The sequence below is a fragment of the Anolis sagrei genome, chromosome 6, assembly GCF_037176765.1.
Source record: "Anolis sagrei isolate rAnoSag1 chromosome 6, rAnoSag1.mat, whole genome shotgun sequence".
Taxonomy (NCBI): Eukaryota; Metazoa; Chordata; class Lepidosauria; order Squamata; family Dactyloidae; genus Anolis; species Anolis sagrei.
Genome location: NC_090026.1, coordinates 94,266,052 through 94,290,472, shown reverse-complemented (window position 1 = coordinate 94,290,472; position 24,421 = coordinate 94,266,052). Strand labels below are relative to the sequence as shown.

The following is a 24,421-nucleotide window of genomic DNA, read 5'->3' as shown; positions in this document are numbered from 1 at the left end:
GGCTACAAGTTGTGCAGGCCTGAGCTAAAGTATCACCTGCCATTATCCTAAACAATAACCTAATTGTCTAATCCCTTCACCATTTAAGATTTGTTCGTGATACAAAAAAAAGATGCATGCCTTCCAGGGTGATATGTTATTTCATGGACAACGCATTCTACATTCTTTAGTTAGTGTTGACATTTCCTCTGCTGTGACAGGAAGAACCTACAAGGTGCAGCAGCAGACTACGTGCAAAAAGAAGACATAGGCGTTGTAGAAATCAGGGACATTGAGGCTTCAGAAACAACAGGGGGAGCTCATCCTACATAGATAATTTCAGGCTCTAGAATCTATATGTTAAATGAATCTGGTATCCAGAGTGCACACCATCATAGATTTGCTAATGAAGTTTAATAGCTCATAAAAATCAATAGTAGTAAAAATATAGTTGTCCACAATTTATCGTTTGGCTCATTATACTGTAAAACATTTCATAAACCTCTGAGTCAAGCTTATGGGCTTTGAGTAGATGAATGACTTTTTCCCACTTTAATGTTTATTACAAAAGGAACATTAATAATACTTGAGGGGATAATTCACAGATCACTTGTCTTGTGGTTTCTGTAATGTTTGTGGACATTCTAGAATGAGAAGGTCAAAATTTTCATTTCTTAACTTACATGTCATTATGAATTAATGGACTGTTTCCATTTTATAAAGAATCGCTGAACAACTTAGTTGAGAGAATTTTATGAGTGAGCTACTCAGTGCTTCCCAGATGCTTTGTCAAACAAACAGTAGTGGAAGACATGACTCCATGATTTAAAATAGCCATAAGTATGAGAATGGGGTTGCAGTAGAGCAGTGGGTTAAACCACTAAGCTGCAGAACTTGCAGAGCAGAAGGTCAGTGGTTCAAATCCGCGTGACATGGTGAGCTCCCATTGTTAGCTCCAGCTTCTGACAACCTAGCAGTTCGAAAACATGCAAATGTGAGTAGATCAATAGGTACCGCTTCCATGGGGAGGCAACGACACTTCATGCAGTCATGCTGGCCGTATGACCTCGGAGGTGTCTACAGACAACACCAGCTCTTTGGCTTAGAAATTGAGATGAGCACCACCCCCCAGAGTCAGACACAACTAGACCTAATGTCAGGGGAAACCTTTAATTTTATCTTACATGCCCTCTTTATGGCTAAAACTTTATCAAGGTTATCACACCAGGGAAAAGCCTAGGGAATAGCACCATATCCCAGATCTTCAGAGTAGTTCTGTAGATTTCCTGTTTAGCAACATAAAATTGTGGAAGATCTTAATTGTATGTCTTCCACATCACATCCAAGTTGTCCATAATGCTATACTATACTCAGGACTCCTTATCAAAGGTGAGGCTCAGTGTTAGTATTGCAGAAAAAGTTAATTGGGTTTCTACTGTGAAGATAGTAAATGTGAAGTCTGAACCTGAATGCTAAATCAGCTGAAGAAGTATATGTCATATATAGATGTTATTTCAGACTACAGTGTTCCTTCACTTATCGCGGGTGTTATGTTCCAGGAACATTCCGAGGGTGAGGCAAAAGCGAGGAGAGATTTAAAGATCTGTTAAATATATGTTATGGGCCAAACTTATCTTGGTTTTGACTGCTCTAAACAATTTCTCTGGAGATTTTCTGTGCGTATGGGCTTATTTGGATTTTATTGGTTTTCTTCTCTCTTTCTCAAGGCCAAGGCGGGGCGCACCACCATTGTGATTGCTCACAGACTTTCCACAATCAGGACAGCAGATATTATTGCGGGTTTTGAGAAGGGTATTATCGTTGAACAAGGAACACATGATGAACTAATGGCACATAAAGGAGTTTACTATGCTCTCGTAATGCAGCAGGTATTAAGACACAATGGCTCAGTTCCACCAGTTTTCCAACTGTTGAAAGCGCAATGTGTAATGCACTTGTATATCAGGGCCATGTTTATTTATTTATTTGTTTGTTTATTTGCTTCACTTATATACTGCTTTTCTCAGACCTCGGGCGACTCAAAGCAGTTAACAATAGCAAAAATTCAATGCTTGGCATCACAGAAAAACAGTTAAAAATGATTAAAAATAGAAACATAATAAACTGTTAAACATCAATATAACATCTCATTAGCGTCTCAAACAAAATCAAGATCCAGTCTCATCATCCGTTGTTCCGTATTCCTATGTTCATTCCTATGTTTTTCTTGAACATTTATGTGGAACACGTTTAGGGCACGGAATCCAAATGTCATTTTCCACACCACATGCCAAACTAGTCTGGAGCTGTACAACTTTAGAATGTACCACATACGTTTTCTGAGCATGTGGACTTAATCATCATTTTATCACAATTAAAGCTATTTATCGTGCATTATATATTATTTAAAGTAAATTGTTTTATTTTTGTCATTAGTCCTGTGGTGAAAAGGTTAAAGCTGATGAAACCGAAGAGGAGACAGATTTGGAAACGGAGGAGGAAGAGGAGGAGGAGGATGATACAGGAGACAGCTTTGGAGAAGATGATCTAAATGTTCTTGAAGAAAAGAATCTGGAAAACACTGTTGGAAGTGCAAAAATGACTCCTGGGGGAAGCTTTCGTCGAAAATCTGACAAACACAGCATACGTAGGGCTTCCACTAAAATATACTCTGACAGGAAGAAGAATAAAAGGAAGAGGAAGAAAGCAAAAAAAGATAAAGCGGTTGGTGTTAAGATGCATTCTAACATACCTTAGAAAGATAACTTCACATTTGGATCAATCATTTAATTTAATTAAGGATCGTTAGATATTGCCCCGGGGAAAGGGAGGGAATGAGTCCCCTCAGAGAGATAGGGCGAGATGTATATAAAGTTTTATTTATATATTATGTTGTCGGAGGCTCTCATGGCCAGAATCACTGGGTTGTTGTGAGTTTTCCGGGCTGTATGGCCATGCTTCAGAAGCATTATCTCCTGACTTCTCACCCACATCTATGCCAGGCATCCTCAGAGGTTGAGGAGTCTGTTGGAAACTAAATAAGTGATGAATATATATATACACACACACACACACACACATATATATATATACACACACACACACATACATGTGTGTGTGTGTGTGTGTGTGTGTAATGTCCAGGGTGGGGGAAAGAACTGCTTGAGGTACATGTGAAAGTTGCAATTTGCAACCTTGATTAGCATTAATGGCCTGCAGTTTCAAGGTCTGGCTGTTAGCTGCCTGGGGAAATCCTTTGTTGGGAGGTGTTAGTTGGCCCTGATTGATTCTTGTCTGGAATACCCCTGCTTTTTGAGTCTTGTTCCTTATTTACCTGACAGCTACCAGCCAAGACTTGAAACTGCAGGCCATTAATGCTAATCAAGGTGGCAAACTGCAACATTCACATGTACCTTAAGCAGACAAGAGTTCTTTCCCCCCACCCTGGACATTCCACAGATATATAAACCTCACAGGTGAATTACCAAATAAATACACTTGAAATACACTTAAAATAAAGGCAGATGATCCTTCTAAAACACAAGAAACTGATAACATCTATAATGGAACTACAGTTTGGTTTCTGAGGTACAAATTGTCATTTCAGTTGCCCCACAAAGCAGCATAGTCATTGAACTGTAGGTAACCTGCTGATGTGCAGAAACATCAATGCAGGTAAAACACTCACAGTGTGTGCATACTTATACACCTATCCCTTTTTCTGTTTTCTGGATACCAATTAATAATAATAATAATAATAATAATAATAATAAGAATAATACACTTTATATTCCACTTTATCTCCCCAGAGGGACTCAGAGCCGATTACAGTATATATAAGGCAAACATTAAATGCCTTTTTACATGAACAATGACATACAATAAACAGATAAGGTAAAGGCATTCCCCTTTCTCAATTTCTGGCATCTCAAGGCAATTCTCAGCTTCCAGTCATGGGGAGGTGCTCTTGTTCCATGCCAAAGGAGCCTATTATCTATAGACATCTCCTATCTTTTTGCCGGCATGCCTGCATGGGGCGCCCTTTTACCTTCCTGCCAACTAGACCTATTTATCTTCTCACATTGCATGCTTTTGAACTGCTAGGTTGGCAGAAGCTAGAACTGACAGTCGAGAGCTCACCCTGACTTGTGGCTTCGAACTGTTGACCCTCCGGTCAGTAGCCTTTCCTACAGTTTGCAGATGTAACCATTTTGCTACTGCAGCCCTTCAATCAAATACAATAACAATATAATAATAATAATAATAATAATAATAATAATAATACTTTATTTATACCCCACTACCATCTCCCATGGGACTCGGTGCGGCTTACATGAGACTGAGCCCACAATACAACAATACAAGCAATACAAGTAATACAAGCAATAACAAATGCAATACAAAGCAATTAAAATAAATCTCATACACAAAAAGCATAAACATTAAACAAAATACAGTGCACATTTAAAATCTATGGCTGGGCCAAATGTAATTAAAGTTTCAAAAATAATGCTAGGCATGAACAAGATACAGGAGGTGGGGTGTTGATGGAGACATACAAGCAGTACTAAATGGATATAAAGTGCTTTTTGGGGGACATAATGCTAAGGGTTCATTATTCTGGGAAGGCACACTGGAACAACCACGTTTTCAAGCTCTTCCTGAAGAGACATTATAAAACAATATAATTCATTAAAGTTGCCTCTATTTGCCTTTCAGTGGCTCTTTCAAACAGATTTTGATTTAACTTAGCCTTTTGTTCCTTTATTGTTGTTTGCCCACATTCTTGAATGAGCTATTTCTCTGAGATCATGGACATCAGCAGATCAAAATAATTTGTTAGTTCCTTATATCGTTTCCTTATAATTTTTGGTACCAATTTTTAGATGTGTTTCATTGCCCAGCAATTTATATTGTCCCTTGCAGTGTTATTGATCTTTGGCAACAACCAGAATTATTATTACTCTTACAGGAAGAGAATCTAGTTGATGTGCCCTATTCTAGAATTCTGTCCCTGAATAAGCCTGAATTTTGCTCCATCATTATTGGTGTCATTGCTGCTGCCATTGGAGGGGGTGTCGTTCCTGCATTTGCAGTCATGTTTGGTAAAATAATTGGGGTAAGTATAGGATTGTTCAAAAGCCTCTGCAAAATATTTTTTCCACTCTCCAACCAAGTCTTCCTTTTGTTGTCTTAATATTTTATCTTTTTATTAAAATAATTTTTATTGAAAGTGACTTTTATTTACATGTAGAAAAAAATTATGAGGTGGGAGGGAAGAGGGGGGTTGAATGGGTTGGGTTATAGTTATATGCTATAGTTTTTACTTTATTGTAATGTACTGTATGTTAATTTATGTTTTGTCTTAGGCACTTTGTGCCATACGTAAACCACCCTGCGTCCCTTCGGGGAGAAGGAGGTGGGGCACAAGAATATTATTATTATTATTATTATTATTATTATTATTATTATTGTCACCTCTGGCTGAGAAAGGCAGTATACAAATGCGGTAAATAAATTATTGGTTTGCATGTCTGTCCACAAAGGGAGGAAAAGAATGCGGTGGTCAAAATATCTACTATTTATGGCAATGGTTTAAAAATATAGTTTTTTAAAATACAATGCCCAGGTCCTCCCAGACAACATGGTGATTTTTTCAGAGTAATGGTATTAATTATTAAAGTAGATTGCTCTTGATAAGGAGAAATGCCATACTAGATCAGATCTAAAGATCCATCTAGTCCAGTATTCTGCTCCCTGGATGAAAAAGTAGATGTTTATGGGAAGTTCATAAACAAGATGTGAGGGCAACATTCTCACCTTCCTCATGTTCCCATGTATTCATACTGAGAGGAATGCCTCTTCGGACACTTGTTATGCAGCATTGTCATCTTGATTAGTAGCTGATTATGTAGAATTTTATCTTCCTTGAATTTGACTAATAATAATAATAATAATAATAATAATAATAATAATAATTGAAATTACCATCTGTCCGCTGCAAAAAGTCACCCTACTCGGATGTGCAAGCATTATTCACTGATACATCACACAGTTCTAGACACTTGGGAAGTGTCTGGTGTGTGATCAAATACAAAAGGCAGCATAGTGTTCTTATTTGCTGTGTACTAGTCTTGTTATGTATCAAATTATTATTATTATTATTATTATTATTATTATTAAGTACATATTAAAATACACAAAACAAAACAAAATAGACATAGAATGGAAGTTCTAAGAACTAATTTCCTTTTAAACTACACAACTTGGTGACCATCACTACCAGCAAGTTGTGGCATCCTGCACAGTTTAGCCATGCCTAGAATGAAGTATCTGCTCTAGTGTTTCCACCACTTCATGCCATTAGTTCAGCTGCTGGTATTAGAAAAGGGAGAGGAAAATATCTCACATATGTACTCACACGTTCTTGAAAATCTGTATCAGGTTTTTTTTTTTTCCTAAGTGCTCTTGTCTTCTGAGAGGATGAGGGTGATAGTTAGACAGAAAACCCTTTTTAATGATGCCTTCTTAACTATGGAATGGTGAATCCAGGGTTTTGGATTATTTATTTATTTATTTATTTATCGTGTCAGGGGCAACCAGACAATTGTATTACATTTCTAACAGAACAAAACAAAGAGACAAACAAAACACAAAATTTGCAAACTTGGTAGTTGATTAAATGTCCTTTGACCAGTAGCTGGCCACTTGGAGTGCCTCTGGTATTGCCGCAAGAAGGTCCTCCCTTGTGCATGTGGCAGGGCTCAGGTTGCAGTGCAGCAGGTGGTCTGTAGTTTGCTCTGCTCCACACTCGCATGTCAAGGATTTTACTTTGTAGCCCCATTTCTTAAGATTGGCTCTGCATCTTATGGTGCCAGAGTGCAGTCTGTTCAGCGCCTTCCAAGTCACCAATCTTTTATGTGCCCGGGGGGGGGGGGGGGGGGAGGTTCTCTCATTTGGTATCAGCCATTGGTTGAGGTTCTGGGTTTGAGCCTGCCACTTTCAGATTCTCGCTTGATGAAGTGTTCCTGCGAGTGTCTCTGTAGATCTTAGAAAACTATTTTTTGATTTAAGTCGTTGACGTGCTGGCTGATACCCAAACAAGGGATGAGCTGGGGATGTCACTGCCTTGGTCCTTTCACTATTGGCTGCTACTTCCCAGCGGATGTCAGGTGGTTCAATACCGACTAGACAGTGTAATTTCTCCAGTGGTGTAGGGCGCAGACACCCCATGATAATGCATTTTTGGATGATAAATATTTATTCATGTGCAAGAATTAATAGTTGGTTTGAGTCGTTTCAGTACCATATTTGCTCAAGTCTAATGCTCATCTTTTATGACTAATTTACATTGCCAAAATTGAGGTGCGCCTAAGGTTTGATGGTGTGTTAGAATCACACACATAAAACTATCCCTGCGTAAAAAGATCTAGAGAGGCCAGAACTCCAGAGGCAGGACAGGGAGTTGCGGGGGGGGGGGGGGGGTCCTTATGAGATTGGTCCTGGTGGTGGCGACAGCAGCCTCAGTGCTCAGTGGCACCCAAAGAAGTCATTCCTGCCACTCAGCCATGGATCTTGCCTCCCAGGCAGCCCTCGGGGTCTCTCCCCCCATCCCCCAGGCTCAGACTCCTATGGTTCCCAACTGACCGCATTCATGAGGCTTTTAAAACTGTTTGGGGAGGTTTTGAAAACCTGGTGAATGAGGCTTTCAATTGTGTGAGGCTACCGAGTTCACCATCCTCAACCTGATAGAGGGGCTTTGTCCATGCTGCCTTCCTCCCTGGTGTACTATGCTTGCGCTGTTGGGTGCGTTACATTTGAGAGCAGATCCATTTTTTGTAAAGTGCGCCTTCAAAACTGAGGTGTACATTTTATTCGCTGGCTCATTTTACTCAAGTAAATATGGATATGTGTTTGCTTCTTGTTAGGCTTAAGGAAGGTGAGGTGCAAGTTATGAATATGTTAAATAAATAACTTCAGTTCCATGTAGCCTTCTTCCAGACATTACAGGTTTTGTTTCTTTACCAGTGCCCTTACGTTACAATGCTTTGAATGCGATTTTCCTGTTTCTTGGCATGGGGTTGGACTGGATGGCCCACGAGGTCTCTTCCAACTCTATGATTCTATGATTAGAAGTGCACCTACACTGAAGAATTAATGCCATTTAACTGCTATGCTGTGGGATCTTGGGATTTGTAGTTTGATGCAGCAAACTTCATGCTAAATACCTTGTAAAACTAGATCTACCATAAATCCATAGCATTGAGTCTTGGCAATTTAAAGTGGTTTCAAACTGCATTAATTCTACAGTGGAGATGCACCTTAAATTGTAAATTTGTACCCAGGCCTTAATTTTCTGTTTCTAGAGTGTCACAGGACTACATGAAGGATTTTTCTTAGTCACATCTTTTGAATCATATGGAATTTATGTAGAAATTATTGTATAAAAACAATTTTGTACAGGGAGGTTTCATAAAACATGGGGAAATTGATAAAACCTGTTGAGGCAGACTCCTCAACAGATAAAGAAACCTCAACTGACTCTTAAAAAGAAAGAAAGAAAGAAGAATTAGGGGTGGCCTGTCAAGCTGTGTTAGAATTTGTAACAGTTGTTTTTATAGATAACTACACTAAATAGAACAGTTGAAAGTAATTATTTGATATTTGATTTACACTTTGTTTTGCAATCTAGGCTTTCCAAGAACAGGATCCCGTAAAGAGAAGCCACAATACAACACTGTATTCTCTGATATTTCTTCTGCTGGGAGGGATTAGCTTAGTCACATATATAATTCAGGTAAGTACTAGCATTAAACCTCATAAATAACAGTTATAAATAAACATCTGAAAGTGACATTGGATTGATAACACTTTGGGATATTTTAATTATAAACAAAAGTATTTGGGAAGTGTAAAAAACAGAGAAACCCTTTTTAAAATAAAAGAAGAAGAAAGAAAGCATTACCTCGTTTTCAGTTTATATGCTGGGTACAAAGCTCTGATCAACTTCCAGTTATATTTGTACTTTTTCCATGACCCTGGCTTAACTGCACTATTTATTCATCCAAAATCTCTGCCAGACACTCTGAATGGTCATCTGTTCTGAGGATAGCTGTTGACCTCTCCTTAAAAACTCCCAATGAAGGAGAGTTCATTACATTTGCTTTTTTCCAGTGCATCATACTATCTTATGTCTGTTACGGCCCTAGATCCTTTCTATATAGACTGCTGCCCATCTTATATATGTGCATCTGAATTTTTTCCCTAACTAAATGTAGTAAATTCCATTATGTCTATAGCAATTTGTTTTGTTACTGTTGGCCCAATTCATCAATGTGTTAAGTTCATCTTCAATCCTATTATCCAAGGTAGTACCTATCCCTCCAAGTTTAATGTCATCTGCAAATTTGTTAAGAATGTCCTCTGTTTCATTATCCCAATTATTTATAAATATGTTGAACAGCTCTAGATCTTACTCAGTATTTCACTAGGCTTATCAAAATGGGTTTTCTTAAAGTTAAGAGTGCACATCCAACTGTACTCAGCATTCTACTTCCTGTGTTTAATGAATCTCAAAGGACATGGTCACCCCTTCTCAAAAATTTAATTCCATTGACCATTTCTTTGCTATTTGTTATGATCAAGTCCAAAACAGCCAGCTCCCTTGTTGCCCCATCTACCTCTGGATTATAGAGAAGTATTAGAGCTCAAGCAGTATATCTCAATCTACCCTATCTTAAATTAAGGAATTGCATCAGAATATGTTGCAGGATTCATACGTCAGTGTGTTCCAATCAATATAATCCCCAACTACAGTATATTTGTTTTTAAAATGTTGACTCATTTCCTTAGAATACACTATTTAAATGTCTTTCTTGATGTTTTCAGGGATTCATGTTTGCAGTATCTGGGGAAGCACTGACTAAGCGGTTGCGTTCACTGTCATTCAAAGCATTGCTTCAGCAGGTAGCAACAGAATCTATATAGCATATATGGGGAGGGAGCAGTTTTAGGGTGGGTCAGGCCTTTGGTCTATTTGATTTCCTGTTTGTTTTCCATTACAATATATCAAAGTAAAGATATGTATGAATGATATAGCCCAGGAATCCCCAAACTAAGGCTCTCCAGCTGTTTGGACCTCCAACTCCCAGAAGCCCTAGGAGTTAGAGGCCCAAACAGCTGGAAGGCCACTGTTTGAGGATGCCTGATTTAGCCAATGTAAAAAATAAATGTTCATCATATTGTTTGGGGAAACAAGAGGCACAAACAAGGAGATATGTAGGAAAGTGTTGTATCAAGAGAGAGAACCAAACTAATTGAATGCTTTGTGCACTGGCAGCAACTCAACAGGATTTCAAACAAGAGTCTTTCCCAAGGTGCCCTTCTCTCTATCTCTCCCGGGTTCAAATCAGGGTTCAAATAGGTCCACAGAACCTTGCAGACCAGTCTGTTAAGGATAGCTCCAGAAGATAGCAAAATGAAGATAATGTTAGTTTTCTTAGTTGAGCAACCTAATCCATTCTTTGAAAACAACTCATAGAGCCACCCTTGCCATAGAAAAGAATGAAGCCACGATACTCAGTTTAGTTAATCCTTAATAATGACTATGTATACTAATGTATAAGTCTAGAAATCCTGGGATGATTATCTACAGATCAATATAAGTACAATATCATAACTCTCATTTTAAAAATGGAAGCAGCCCCTTCACTGAGCAGAATGGTAAAAGGCTGTTAGGGAAGACTACCCTAAAATAAACAGAGTACCAAAAGTTGAGCATCAGCTCATTAGAGAGCAGAGTGTGACGTGCCGCGTGATGTTACTGTAAAGAATTCAGAGCTTAGGCAGGCAAGATGCAGAGTCCAATCTTTTAAAAGAAATCACAAAAGGTTTATTTACAATAATAAGAAATAACTGCATTTCTTAATAATCAAGAACTGGGTCTGAGCTACTCTAACACCCATCTCTTATAAGTTTTCAAGAGAGGAAAAAAACTCAATCACTGCATCTCTCCTGACACTCAAGCAGAGAGAGATCTCAAAGCACACAGCACATACTCTCTGTACTATAGTGTAAGAAGGCAGAATCCAGATTCAAAAGGGCTTACAGCAGAAAAATATCCATTCTAAACAACCAATCAGAATGAGAGTAGAAACAGAGAGGAGAGAAGAAAAAGATACATTCCCAACTGTCATACAGGAGACATGGGGGAAGGGAAACCTTCAGACTATTCTAATGCTAACTAACTTCTCATTGAGGATTGCAGACTTGAGCAGTGTGGGCTTGAATTCCAACAAAGGCAAGGTCCTTGGAGAATCTAAAGGAACCATTGATTCCCTCTCCTTTCTCCACCAAAATACCACTTCTAGGCATTGTGAAGGAAAATGGCAGTGGCCAGAGCCAACTGGTGACCTGAGGCAGCACTGGCCCTTTTCCCTCCTCAACTTATCTATGGGCTATATCAACATTCATAATCTTTTCCCCAAAACATGATCTTGAATAATACAACTTTTCAATAAGCATGGTATTTATGTCATGTAACCACAGATACCCCTCTAAGTTCTGAGTTTTGACAAAATATATTTGCAGATGCAAACATGCTCTGAACCGCTTTTGTGTTTTTAGGAGATTGGATGGTTTGATGACCATAAAAATGGCATTGGGGTTCTGCTAACCAGACTTGCAACAGATGCTTCTCAAGTCAAAGGAGTATGTTTTCTACTTATTTTGTTGTGTTTTAATTAAAATACTTATTGCAATGTTTGTACCAAGGTGCTGTTTCACCTCAATTGTCAGTATCTTATTTTGTGGCAGCTCTCTCAGTGACTCAGCCTACTGACTATAAGTTGTGTGTCACTGGACATTCAACTACAGAATGCCAAGAGGGAGATAGCAGGAGGATGACTTATACTGCTTCAATATTCATTGATGAGTTCTTTTCAACATTAAAACAAAGAGCAGTGCAGCATTGCTTGCTGACATCATGAAGAGATGGTCCCATAGTGTGTTATGAAAAATATCACTCATTATCAAAGAGAAATAGTATTGTGAAACTTCTGTTGTGCAGAATTACAGTGTTCCCTCACTACTTCATGGTTCAATTTTTGCGGACTCACTGTTTCACAGGATTTTTTTATAAATATGAATTTAAAATATATGTCATGCGGCAGGTGCCCAAACCGGTCCGCAACAAGTCTCCGCTGCACTTGCCCTCCTCAGTCCTCCCTCCTTCCAGCCTTGAAGGGCCTTTCCTTTCTTCTCTTCACTTGCTCTCTCTTTACACAGTGAAGGGAAAGGCAAGGAGGGCTTGCTTCCTTTCCTTCCTTCCGTGACAGGGAGGCAGGTGGGGGGAGCTGCGGGGAGAAAAGGAGGAAGAGGAAAGGAAGGTGAAGAAGGCGCGTGCGAGCGAGGTAGGAGGAGGGGGAAGAAATGGGAAGGAGAGGGGGAACCAAGCACAGGAGAAGGAGCCACCGGGAAGTGTGATGTGCAAAAGGAGGGGGGAGGGAGGGAGAAAGAGGAGAGGAAAGAGAAGGCAAAGGGATTGAGTGAGTGGGAGGGGGGAGAGGACTGGGCAGAGCCACTCCTAGGAGAGGGCATCCTACACCTCGCGTGTGCCAAGGCAGTACGTATATAGTGTCCCTAGCTTGCGGATTTTGACTTATCACAGGTGGTCCTGGAACGTAACACCTGCGATAATTGAGGGAACACTGTATTTAGTAGTTCTCCAAAACATTTAATAACATGACTTGGAAAGAACAGTGTAACCACATTGGTCAAAGCCAAAAGACAAATAGATGTTCATCATGGTTTCTTAGCTGAACGTACCATTATGACTAATTTACTATTTTAGTAAGTGATTGAAAGGTTGAGTTATTATATTACCCTATTCAGACTTGCACCTTTGCTATGAAAATGCTATACTTGTTGTATATCTGTGTGCTATTTTTTAAATTGTGCTGGAAAAAAAAAGAGAAATTAATATTTTTGTTTGCATTTTAGGCTACTGGAAGTCGACTGAGCTTAATAACCATGAATTCATTCACACTTATCACTGCAATTATTATCGCTTTTGTGCATGGTTGGCAGTTAACATTGCTCATCCTGGGTTGTATTCCCATAATTGCTGCTGCATATGCCATTAGACTTAAGTCTGCTTCTGGTCACGCAGCAAAGGATCAAAAGGCCCTTGAAGAAGCTGGAAGAGTAAGTTTCCCTTATCTAAAATGTCTGGCTATGGGTAAGTCCAGGATGCCCTAGCTATCAATTGTTATTGCTAATCAGACCTCCTTACGAAGCCTCCTGCTACTAGGCTAAACAGTAGCACAGCACAGTAGCACCCTTCTAAATTGCCACACTGGCCACCTTTTACAGCGTCAAACGTATTTTATTTTTTTCCATTATCTTAGATTTCCACAGAAGCTGTAGAAAATATAAGGACCGTGGTTTCTTTGACAAGAGAAGACAGGTTTTTTGAAAGATATAAGGCAAGCTTAGAGGGTCCATACAGGTAATAAAGCTTGCATGCAATTACATGCTCTATTTCCAGACTTTATGTATGAATTATATTCAGTGAGACATTGATATAGACTGAGGAAGCATGAGAGGGAGGGAAACATCATTATTGCACAAATAGTTTTGCTATCTGAGCTAAATACAATTGCGTCTATTCCTCCATCCATGTGATCAGGTTACTACTTAAATGTTACTTTATTTTAATACTGGTAATGGGAGGGAATGTTGCACAGCTGAGAGCAGAAACCACATTAGAAGTCTTTTTTTGTGTGTCAGGAGCAACTTGAGAAACTGCAAGTTGCTTCTGGTGTGATAAGTCATAAAAAGCCATAAAAAGAATGGACAACTTAACAATCAGGAGAAACAGATAGAAAACTACTACCCCCTCTTTTGCTACTGATATAGTTGTTACCTTGCCATATTCAAAGTGTAGTGGGTTAAACCACTGAGCTGCTGAACTTGCTAACCGAAAGGTCGCAGGTTCGAATCCAGGGAACGGCGTGAGCTCCCACTGTTAGCCCTACCTTCTGCCAACCTAGCAGTTCGAAAACATGCAAATGTGAGTAGATCAATAGGTACCGCTCCGGCAGGAAGGAAACGGTACTACATGCAGTCATGTTGGCGACATGACCTTGGAGGTGTTTATGGATAACGCCAGCTCTTCGGCTTAGAAATTGAGATGAGCACCATCCCCCAGAGGCGGACACGATTGGACTTAATGTCAGGGGAAAACCTTTACCTTTTTTAGTGGGGCATCAACTCAATGTTTGGGCTCATTCCTTGCCCCACTAAGAATTGAATAATCATGGGTTGCTGTGAGTTTTCCGGGCTGTATGGCCATGTTCCAAAAACATTATCTCCTGACGTTTTACCCAGATCTATGTCAGGCATCTTCAGAGGTTTAGGGAGCTGTTGGAAACTTGGCAAGTGAGGTTTATATATCTGTTGAATGTCCAGGGTGGGAGAAAGAACTTTTGTCTGCTAGAGGCAAGTGTGAATGTTGCAATTGGCCACCTTGATAAGCATTTAATGGCTTTTCAAAGCCTGCCTGGTTGCTGCCTGGGAGAATCCTTTGTTGGGAGATGTTAACTGGTCCTGATTGAGTCTTGCCTTCGACAACACATTGAATAGTCATGTGTTAAATGAGGTGTAGACAGTGCATATTTGTCAAATGCAAGGCCCAGAAGCTAAATCCAGCCTGGCATGTCATTTTATCGGACCCTCCAGATTCTAGACTACAACTCCTGATTTAGACATCATGACTAGATGGGAGGTATGATACAGTAACACCTGGAAGGCTGGGGGGGTTTTTCTGCTTAGTATGACTAGTGTGGTTTGAATTTAGATACAAGGCTTGTGGATATGATATTTGACTTTGAAATATCCTTTAACCTTTCCCCAACTTTTTCCCCAAAGCCGTAAGTTCTGTTGGGTTGCAATTCACATTGTCCCCAGTCCGCATGGCAGATAATCAAAAGTAATGGAAGTTGTTGTTCAGTAACATCTGAGGACCCAAACTGGGTAAAAACTAAAAAGAACCGGCCACTATGTAAAAAATTATAGTTGGCCCTCTGTATCCACTGATTCTCCATCCATGAATTCAAGGGCCCTTTGAAGGCAACGATAAGGCTGATATGGCCCTCAATGAAAATAAGTTTGACACCCCTGAGAACTGTTGCAATTAAACTTATGTAAACTATCAGAATTCTGTCCATATTTTCTTTCTCATGTTCCTCTGTATTTCATAGCAATTTGTCTTTCTTTCTAACTGGCTTTTGTTCCTATTAGGGATTCTCTGAAATCAGCTCCCCTTTCCGGAATTTCATATGGAATATGCTCTAGCACCAACTATTTTATAAATGCTGCTATCTTCCGATTTGGAGCTTGGCTTATCACCCATTGCTACATGAACTTTGAACAGCTTTTTATGTGAGTTTATCTTTTGAATTTCTAAAGGCCTACGTTATGTCAAGGGCTTCAAGCATAAATTGATTTTCTAAAACAAATGGACAAATATTTGCATGTAGTTGTGTATAGCTAAGTATATAGCATGGTATCGTGTGAAAGAAGTCTATTCTTTGTCATTCAGAGAGGCAGAGACAACATGGAGGGCCAATTTATTGGTTACTTACTACTACTAAGTTTGCTATATGAAGTGTCCCAGTTCAAAAGCAGCCAGTCATTCAGTATCAGTTACTGATAAGCACTATGGAAAGGTTTATTGCCTTCACATTTTATTTGTAATGTATGTAGTTAGTGGGGGGAGAGTGCCAATTCATGTCCTACCATCCAAACTGGTGAGTAGTTCACCATTTTCTTTCTCCAAAGGTGGTATCACTACTACCCTTTCCCAGGCATCATTCCCAGAGATTATCATTTTGCTTACAGTAGCTATGTCTGAACAAGAGAGTTCCTCCATACTTAACTTCTCCTCCCATAGGGAAGGCGCCATGTGTAACCGCACTGGATGCCACCAACCCTAGCGACTCTATGTAGTTAGCCCTTGTGATACAGATGATTTTTTCATCTAAGCTGCACTGAACACAGTTCCTATATCCAAAGTTTTTTTTACATCTCTCTCATACATACGTGTGTGTGTGGCAACAAATAGTGTATTAATTGAAAGTTGATATTGTCAGTATTATACAGAGAACCATCACATAGTAGCTTCACATAGTAGCTGATAAAGTGGGACTATTATAATATAGTAATGTTATTGTTTTAAAATATTTATAATTTGCCTTACATCTGAGAATCTCAGGGTGGTATATAATAAATTTCTGCACTATTATGTAGAACTTTGAATGGCCATTTGCAATTAACTGTAGCAGTGTGTATGAGATTGGAAATTTGTATTTTATGTTCTAATACAGCTCCTTATTGTTTGTATTTTATATTTCCAGAGTCTTCGCTTCAGTGATTTTTGCTTCCCTTAATGCTGGCCAGACTAGTACTTTGGCACCTGATTTTAGCAAATCAAAAATTTCTGCCCGAAGAATTTTTCAGCTTTTGGATCAGAAGCCAGCTATTGACAGCTACAGTGAAGAGGGTGAAAAATTGGTAAGGTCTTGTAAATTATAATTGTTCTTTTTGGTGCATTAAATCTCAGTGTATGAGTATGCAGTATAAAAACACTTCTGTAGCAGTTAAGCTATAAGCTCTTCTTGGGTAGTTTCTGACAGCTTTGTGTATATGAATGCTGTGATTTTTGTTCATTCATTGTTGCAATATCGCTCTGACTCTCTCAGCTTGGATGAGGGATGTAAGTGAACAGCCACTTTTTAAATGTTACCACAGATTCTTAATTAGAATGAAGTACATGCTTTGACTGGGACATTTTAAGATGTTCAAGTTCCAGGGTTACTTTGGTTGGATATCTGGAGTTACTGTCCTGGAAACTTAAACTCTGCCCAAGTCCTTTGCAATCTGAAACAAGCTTGCCTCCAAAATGGTCCTGTATTTGTCTCCCTCTACCTCACCCACAACCCATACCAGTTAAGGATCCCCAGAACATTAGGTTGCCACTGCCATCCTTTGCTGTTGGGATGGTGTTCTCAGGGCAATGAGTTCTGGTGACTTTGTGCCACATATAGCTGCACAAAGTCTGGTGACTGTGTGCAGCTGGATTTAAAAAAAACAGTTTTTGATTTCATTAGATTAGAGAACTGCTACTCACATATTTGTTAGGTTTCCTTATTCATTTTGCAAAAGCCAAACAGGTTTTGATGTGTGGTTTATTTCAATAATGGGTTTTTTTCTCAGCATTCTTTCGCAAAACCCAGTTTATGAAGCATCCAGGTAATTATTGCCCTATGACTAGCTTCTTCCATCTCAGCTGCAGGTCTCCAGGTCCTTCAGAGTTAGCTTTTCCCTCTTGTTTGCTTCTGTGACTCATGCTTTCCTTACCCAGCCACTGAGTTTTGATGGACAGCATTTTCTAGGTAGAATAATATCTTCTTTGTAATCATTGATTTAACAATGTTTCAAGGGATGTTCATAATTTTGGAGAAGAGACAACCTACCATCTTTTGTTTAGTGCCTGATGTCAAGACATTGTCTTGTTTGCCAGGTTGACTATTTTTATTTTCTAGAGAAACTCTCATGAGAAGAAGAAAAAATCTTGTGCCTTACAGTGCATTTCTCTGTTCCTTCTCTCGTTTCAATAGGTTAAATTTGAAGGCAATGTTGAGTTCAAGGGCATACACTTTGCATATCCAACCAGGCAAGAAGTTCAGGTTTTGCAAGGACTCAATATAAAGGTTAACAAAGGACAGACTCTGGCCCTGGTGGGAAGCAGTGGCTGTGGCAAAAGCACTTCCATTCAGCTTCTGGAGAGATTCTATGACCCAGCATCAGGACAAGTGGTGAGTCAGTAGCTTTGTCTGTCCTTCGGCCTGGAAGAAATGATACAGCAAAGATGTTTCTTCATTCTCTGTACTACCTGCAAAGCTTAGAATTGCCTTTATGAGAGGGTTTTTCCATGTCGCCGCCACATTACTCAAAGAGGAACAATATAGCAGAAACTCACAATGCAGTGATACAAGCAAGTAATTTCTGGGGTTGAGGTATAGCACCCTCATGAAATTTAAACCACGAATTGCTGGGGGGGGGGGGGGTTCACCTGAGAGAACACCTATCTAGGAATTTCTTGGTCTTCCAGCATGACTCTACGGTCAACATCTGCTGGAAGGTGGCGTTGTTGTTGTTATTGTTGTTGTTGCTGTTTATACCCCGCTTTATCTCTCCCGCTGGAGACTCAAAGCGGCTTAACATAAAAACATCTGCATACAATTTAAGCTAGACAAATAGAATTACAGAGGAAGACCTAGAGATGCCTATGGTGATGTTTTCTAAGTCCTCTAGCATGATTGGAGGAAATTGACCATGGAGTCACATGGGAGGCCCTAGAGATTCTTAAACAGAACATTTTAAGCAAATGTAGAATAATCCAATTTGCAAAAGTCCAATTTGCAAATGTGTCAGACTGACACTATTTTGATGTGATATGAGTGACGATAACATATAATGCTTTTCAGTGACATTCTATAGAGGATGCATCCATATCAGCTCCCATATCAGTAGGGAATTGAATATATCAGAGTTTAGCCCATATTTCAAATGAACTTTTCAAAATGCTTAACCTATCCTCAAAATAAATGCAGAGCTTCAGATACCTCTAACATTTGAACTAAATTGAGAGCCTACTAAATATATCTACTGACATTGGGAGCCTCCGTCTGCCATCACCGCTTCCAGGGTAGCATTATGGTATACCTAGCACTTCAAGTGTTGTTAGATTCCAGTTTCTATCAGCTATTCCTGACCTGTTTAGTGGTGAAAGATGGTGGCAGCAGTAGTAATTTATCAAAATCTGAAGAGTCACAGGTGCGCAGCCTCTGCTTTGTTCAGCTATAGGCAGCGTTGACACAAATTGGATGAAGAGGCATTGTCTCAATAGTTACCTTGTTCAGGTTTTTATGCTTCATGTAGATTTGAAAGAAACCAAGTATTAAGAATGTAGTCAGAGAAAATCAGAGTGTTGCTTAAAACATTAGCACCTGGAGTATTGTGAATTGGAATTGCTATGAACACTTGTGAAATCTATAGTTAGGGCAGAATATAAGCTAGAGGAATGACTAAAAAAGAGTCAGTACTAGTTAGAAAGATATTGATTTTGTTACAAAGTGAGGAACAAATAACCTGAATAGGGTTTGAGAAGCTGAGAATATGAAAGCAGTTCAAGGGAAAGTGCTATTTTGTTGAAACTGAGTGTTACCATGTGCTGCATAAGGTTCCAGAACCGAATAAGGCTAAATGGGTTTTTAAGTATTACAGTAAACCTTCACTGTTGTTATTTCTATAACTCTTGTTATAGAATTGCACTGCAGTCATCGGAGGAGGCCCTGCTCTCAGTCCCACCCCCAACCCAAGCACAGCTGGTCAGAACAAGAGAGAGGGCCTTCTCCATGGTCGCCCCCACCTATGGAACTCCCCGCTAAAGAAATAAAGCTGGCTCTCTCCCTCCTCTCCTTTGAAAAACAACATAAGACCCACTTCTGCTCTCTAGCATATGGAAAGGAGGGGGAATAGATGGTTGAGAGACCACTCCCAGGCCTCTGGTTGAGAACTATTTGTATTTGGGCTTTCCTGATCCATGTCAGCCCAATGACCTCATTTGACTACATAACTAACCCACACTGTTTTGTGAACCCTTGTTGGATGTTGTACACTAATGTGGATGTTTTGGTTAGATTTATGTTATTATATAATTTTGTCTGATTACATGTAGTTTAATTTATTGATGCCAGGTTTAATTTACTGATGTTAGGTCTTAATTTGATGCTAGGCTTTAATGTTACTTTTATATGTGGGAGTTTTCTGTGATTTTTATGTTAGTATTTTTTGTTTTATGTATGCATTGAATGTTTGCCATTGTTATGATGGAATCCGCCCTGAGTCTCCTTGGGGAGATAGGGTAGAGTACAAACAAAGTTTGTATTTGCTGTTGTTGTTGTTGTTGTTGTTGTTTAACATATTAACCAGTATGGGAGCCAATCAATATGGTGTAGTGGCTTGAGTACTGGACTGCTACTCTAAAGACCATGGCTCCAATGTTACTGATTTGAAAATGTGATGCATTTCGATTGCTTTATGTTACAGATCATAGTTACTATTTCACTTTAAAACATGGGGAAGGACTGCATGTAGTCAGTCATGTATGGAAAGTTTTGTCCAAATGTCCAAACAACCTCCATTAACCAAATTTTATACATTTACTTAAAAATAACTTAGCTACAGCTAGATATATGTAAGTCCATTAACAGAAACACACAACATTCCAATAATGTATATAGCAAGCACTACATTAAAATTAATATGGATGCATAACAACAACAACAACAACAACAACAACAACAACTTTATTCTTATATCCCGCCACCATCTCCCTGAAAGGACTCGCTTACAGTGGCTTACAGACGGCACAAAGTGCCTAAAAGAAAACATAAAAGTGAACACAATATAAAATACAATAAAATAAAACACATGCACATATAAAAACATCAATTCCGACTCAGTCAAGCTGATTCTCAAACTACATTCTGTACTAGTAAAGTGCTCAACAAAATAGATTAAGCTGCTAGGGTTTTTGGACTTTCAAAATCAGGTATGTAAGAACTGATTTCAAACTTTGCAGTGCGGATGTCTAAAATTCTCCTCCTGTTTGCAGTTTGTAGATGGAGTGGATACCAGATCTCTGCATATTCAGTGGCTAAGGTCCCGGCTGGGGCTTGTGCAGCAGGAACCTATTCTGTTTGACTGCAGCATTGCAGAGAATATCCAGTATGGTGACAATAGCAGAGTGGTCAGCCAGGAAGAAGTTGAAGAAGCAGCTAAAGCAGCTAACATTCATAACTTCATACAAAGCCTGCCAGAGGTTAGTTGTTCATTGCTTTCTTTCTCAACAAAAATATTCCTCTTAGGTTGCAAAGATTATCTTTTTTTAAAAAAAAAATGTTTTTTAATTAAAGTTCAATTTAACATAAAATGTAGTATAAGGGAAAGGAGAAAGACCATGGTTTCTTGGGAGGGGAGGGGAAAGGGGGTAGGAGAAGAAAGGGAAGGGAAAAGGAAAAAAAAGATGGGGGGATGAAAGGTTTGACCTCCAGTCTTCTCAACTGTGGTTGTTGACTTCTGTTATTCCCGTTTAGTCTGTTTAGAATCGCTTTCTCCTTTTCTGTTCTATCATGGCATGACATTATCTGCTTGTCGAGCTTCTTAAATGTCCACTAGCAATGTAATGTTTTCTTTATTGATGTAAACCTTAATGGGTGACCAGTCCGTTGCTTTCCTCATTTTTGCTAGATTGCTGTTTAATATTAGTGTTAAAACGTCCATATTAATTATATCTAAGTTTCAAAATCCATTGGTTTTTTGTTGGTAACTCTTTCGACCTCCATATTTCTTTTTTGTCTGCCTAGTTAATTTGTCCATCTCAACAGATTTGAAGATCTTCATCTCCTTTTAAAGGAGGTGGCAAAAGTGAGAATGGCCCAGGATGTCATGCTAGATCATCGAGTTTTACCTATAAAGCCCTAAACAGTTTGGGCCCAGGCTATTTGTCTAACCGCATCTCCCTATAAAGACATCTTGTACACTGCAGTCAGAAGTGGAGGCCCTGATCTCGGTCCCACCCTGTCACAAGTGTAGTCGATGGGAGCGGGGGGGGGGGGTTCTCCGTGATTGCTTGCCGCCTCTGGAACACCCTTCTCAAAGAATTAAAAATGGCCTCTACCCTCCTCTCTTTCAAAACATTTCTGAAAACACATTTATGTACCTTAGTGTATGGAGAGGAGGAGAACTAGCACACTCTAAACCAATTTCAGTGAAGCACTGATTCATTATTTGCGCTTTACGGCTGCTACGGCATATTTTAAATCACAACTGAGGTCAGGCACTTTTTATGCCTTTTTGTTGTTTGTCTTAGGTAAAGGCTTTTAGTGTTGTTGTGTTTTATTGGTGTAATTATGTTTTATTCAAGTACTTGTATTTTCTTTTTCATTTCATTTCATTTTTAATTTTGTCTTTAGTTATAGGGTTACTAATGCTATTTTGTATTATTTTGATGTGTGTGAATTTGATTATGACATTGAATGTTTGCCTTTTTGATGTAAACCTCCTTGAATCCCCTCGGGGAGAGAGGGCAGTCTATAAATAAAGTCTTTATTTCTTAATTAATTATATTTATTATTTTCTCCTTTGTTTCTATGAAACTTTGCATAGTGCATGCACAAGAGTTTTAATATTGCCTTGCAACTTAAGTGATTTTCACAACACTTACATAGTCTGTTTATTTCATTTTAATCCAAAGAAATATAATACTCGCGTAGGTGACAAAGGAGCCCAGCTTTCAGGAGGACAGAAACAAAGAATAGCCATTGCCCGCGCCCTTGTTCGTAAACCAGCAGTTCTTCTTTTGGATGAAGCCACGTCAGCTCTCGATACAGAAAGTGAAAAGGTTTGTAAAACTTCATCCTACAATATTTGGACAGTAAATAGACAAATGGTTACAATTTATGTTTTTCAATTGTACTACCATTGTAAAAATGTTTGTTTTTTGCTTTCACCTGCAGGTTGTCCAGAAGGCCTTGGATGAAGCTAGGAAAGGTCGAACCTGCATTGTTATTGCTCACAGATTGTCAACTATCCAGAATTCCGACATCATAGCAGTCATCCAGAATGGCAAAGTAATAGAACAGGGAACTCACAGCCAGCTTCTGGCGCTAGAGGGATTCTATTATACACTCGTCAATTCACAAGTATCCCATTAGCCTAAATTTTTAGGGTCACTTTGTTTATACAGCCAGAAATAGAACATACAGTAGAGTCTCGGTTATCCAACCTTCGCTCATCCGACACTCTGAACTATCCGACACCCCTACCCCCCCCCCCCCAAAAATACAGCGGGTCCACCAGGCACATGCTTCTGGCCTGCACTGGCCACATCCCGCCCCTCCCAAATGGATGCCAGGCTCCTGATTCTGCCGCCGGGACCTGGCCCGGTGAGTGAGTGAGCATGGGAGGGAGAGAGCGGGGTAGGGCGCCAGGGCCTGGAGGAGGCAGAAAGGGGAGGCCCCAGAACAAAGGGGGACCTCCGGACCCTGCTCTCTCCCTCCCAAGCAGCATCTATATTACAGTATAGGCTTTTCCTTAATCCCTTCCTATTATATTTTTGCTTATCCAACATTCTGCTGGCCCATTTATGTTGCATAAGTGAGACTACTGTATGAAAAAAAAATGATGCACTGATTCAAGATACAAGAAAGCATATGCCTATTCTGACTGGCCAAAGGTGTTCAGGCCTTGTTTTTGTTCCCAGTGCCATGTGGCAAATGACTTTTGAAACTGAAGATATGATGATATGGCAAGAAGAAGGGGAAAATCTCCTATCAAAAACTTCACTAGATATACGCAAACCTCTCAGTCATTACTGAGACTGGCTTTGCCGTGTCTTCGTAACTATCAAGTGATGTTCAGGCTCACACAGATGTGAAATGCAGCTCAGTTAGGAATGAGAAACATATTTATCTTCTGCTTTCATATTGGGTTTTTTTGTATAATGATTTTAATTTTGTCGTAGTAATAAAAATATTTGAAAAGAGAATAATTTCATGATTATTTTGGAGAAAACCTGAAAGCCACCATAAGTAATATCATTTCTACCCACTTTAGTACCCATTACTGATATACCACATTGGCTGCTCAATTATGCATGTGTCAGTAACATGTCCTGGCCCAGCTCCATCACCACCACCAAATTACCATGAGAGTTAGCAGCCAGATCAAGCAAAGGGGGTCAGTTCAACTGCTGACTAGGGCTCAAGGGTAATGTTTTCAGTCTTCTCCTGCCAGCAAGATCCTTCTTCTGTTTATCACAGGCCATGCTCACTGATGGAAATGGATGGGAATCATCATCACTGTGCTCTGATAAACATCTGAACAGACCTCCTTCACCCAATTTGATTGCTGGCTCTTCATATGGGGTGGAGGGCATTTATCATGCACACTTTTGTATAAATTGCCTTATGTGCAAGGGGGAATTTGTGGGGCGCTGTTTGGATTTTGATATGACCTGTAGACAAGTTGAGGAATGAGGATAATTTCGCAGTGAGGGGAAATCCCAGTAGTGCCTTAGAGGGCCATCCACTGTTGGTCACCGTTGTAAAAAAAAATGCGCAGACATTTTAAAAAAGGCCAAAAGCAAAAGGTCAGTTACTCAACCCGCCTTGAATCGCCGTATGGTTGGGAAAGTCATAAATAAATAAATAAATAAATGTTTAAGGATATTTTGACACAGACAAAACTTTCACCTTTCATTGTACTACTTAGGCAAGGGGATGGTTCCTTTTCAAAATAAGAGTAAAGGCACAGT

General features: G+C 39.4%; 1 protein-coding gene across 1 annotated transcript in view; it reads left to right on the top strand.

The window, feature by feature from the left end:
- ABCB5 (ATP binding cassette subfamily B member 5) overlaps positions 1-23,646 on the top strand; it is a 62,520-nt gene extending 38,874 nt beyond the window's left edge. The window contains exons 16-29 of the mRNA XM_060782111.2: positions 1,707-1,868; positions 2,416-2,703; positions 4,952-5,098; positions 8,672-8,776; positions 9,868-9,945; positions 11,605-11,688; positions 12,979-13,182; positions 13,386-13,486; positions 15,280-15,420; positions 16,395-16,551; positions 17,658-17,855; positions 20,720-20,926; positions 22,361-22,507; positions 22,623-23,646. Of these exons, the coding sequence (XP_060638094.2) occupies positions 1,707-1,868; positions 2,416-2,703; positions 4,952-5,098; positions 8,672-8,776; positions 9,868-9,945; positions 11,605-11,688; positions 12,979-13,182; positions 13,386-13,486; positions 15,280-15,420; positions 16,395-16,551; positions 17,658-17,855; positions 20,720-20,926; positions 22,361-22,507; positions 22,623-22,820 (2,217 nt within the window). The 3' untranslated portion in view covers positions 22,821-23,646. The remainder of the gene's footprint in view (positions 1-1,706; positions 1,869-2,415; positions 2,704-4,951; positions 5,099-8,671; positions 8,777-9,867; positions 9,946-11,604; positions 11,689-12,978; positions 13,183-13,385; positions 13,487-15,279; positions 15,421-16,394; positions 16,552-17,657; positions 17,856-20,719; positions 20,927-22,360; positions 22,508-22,622) is intronic.
- The last annotated feature ends 775 nt before the right edge of the window (positions 23,647-24,421 follow it).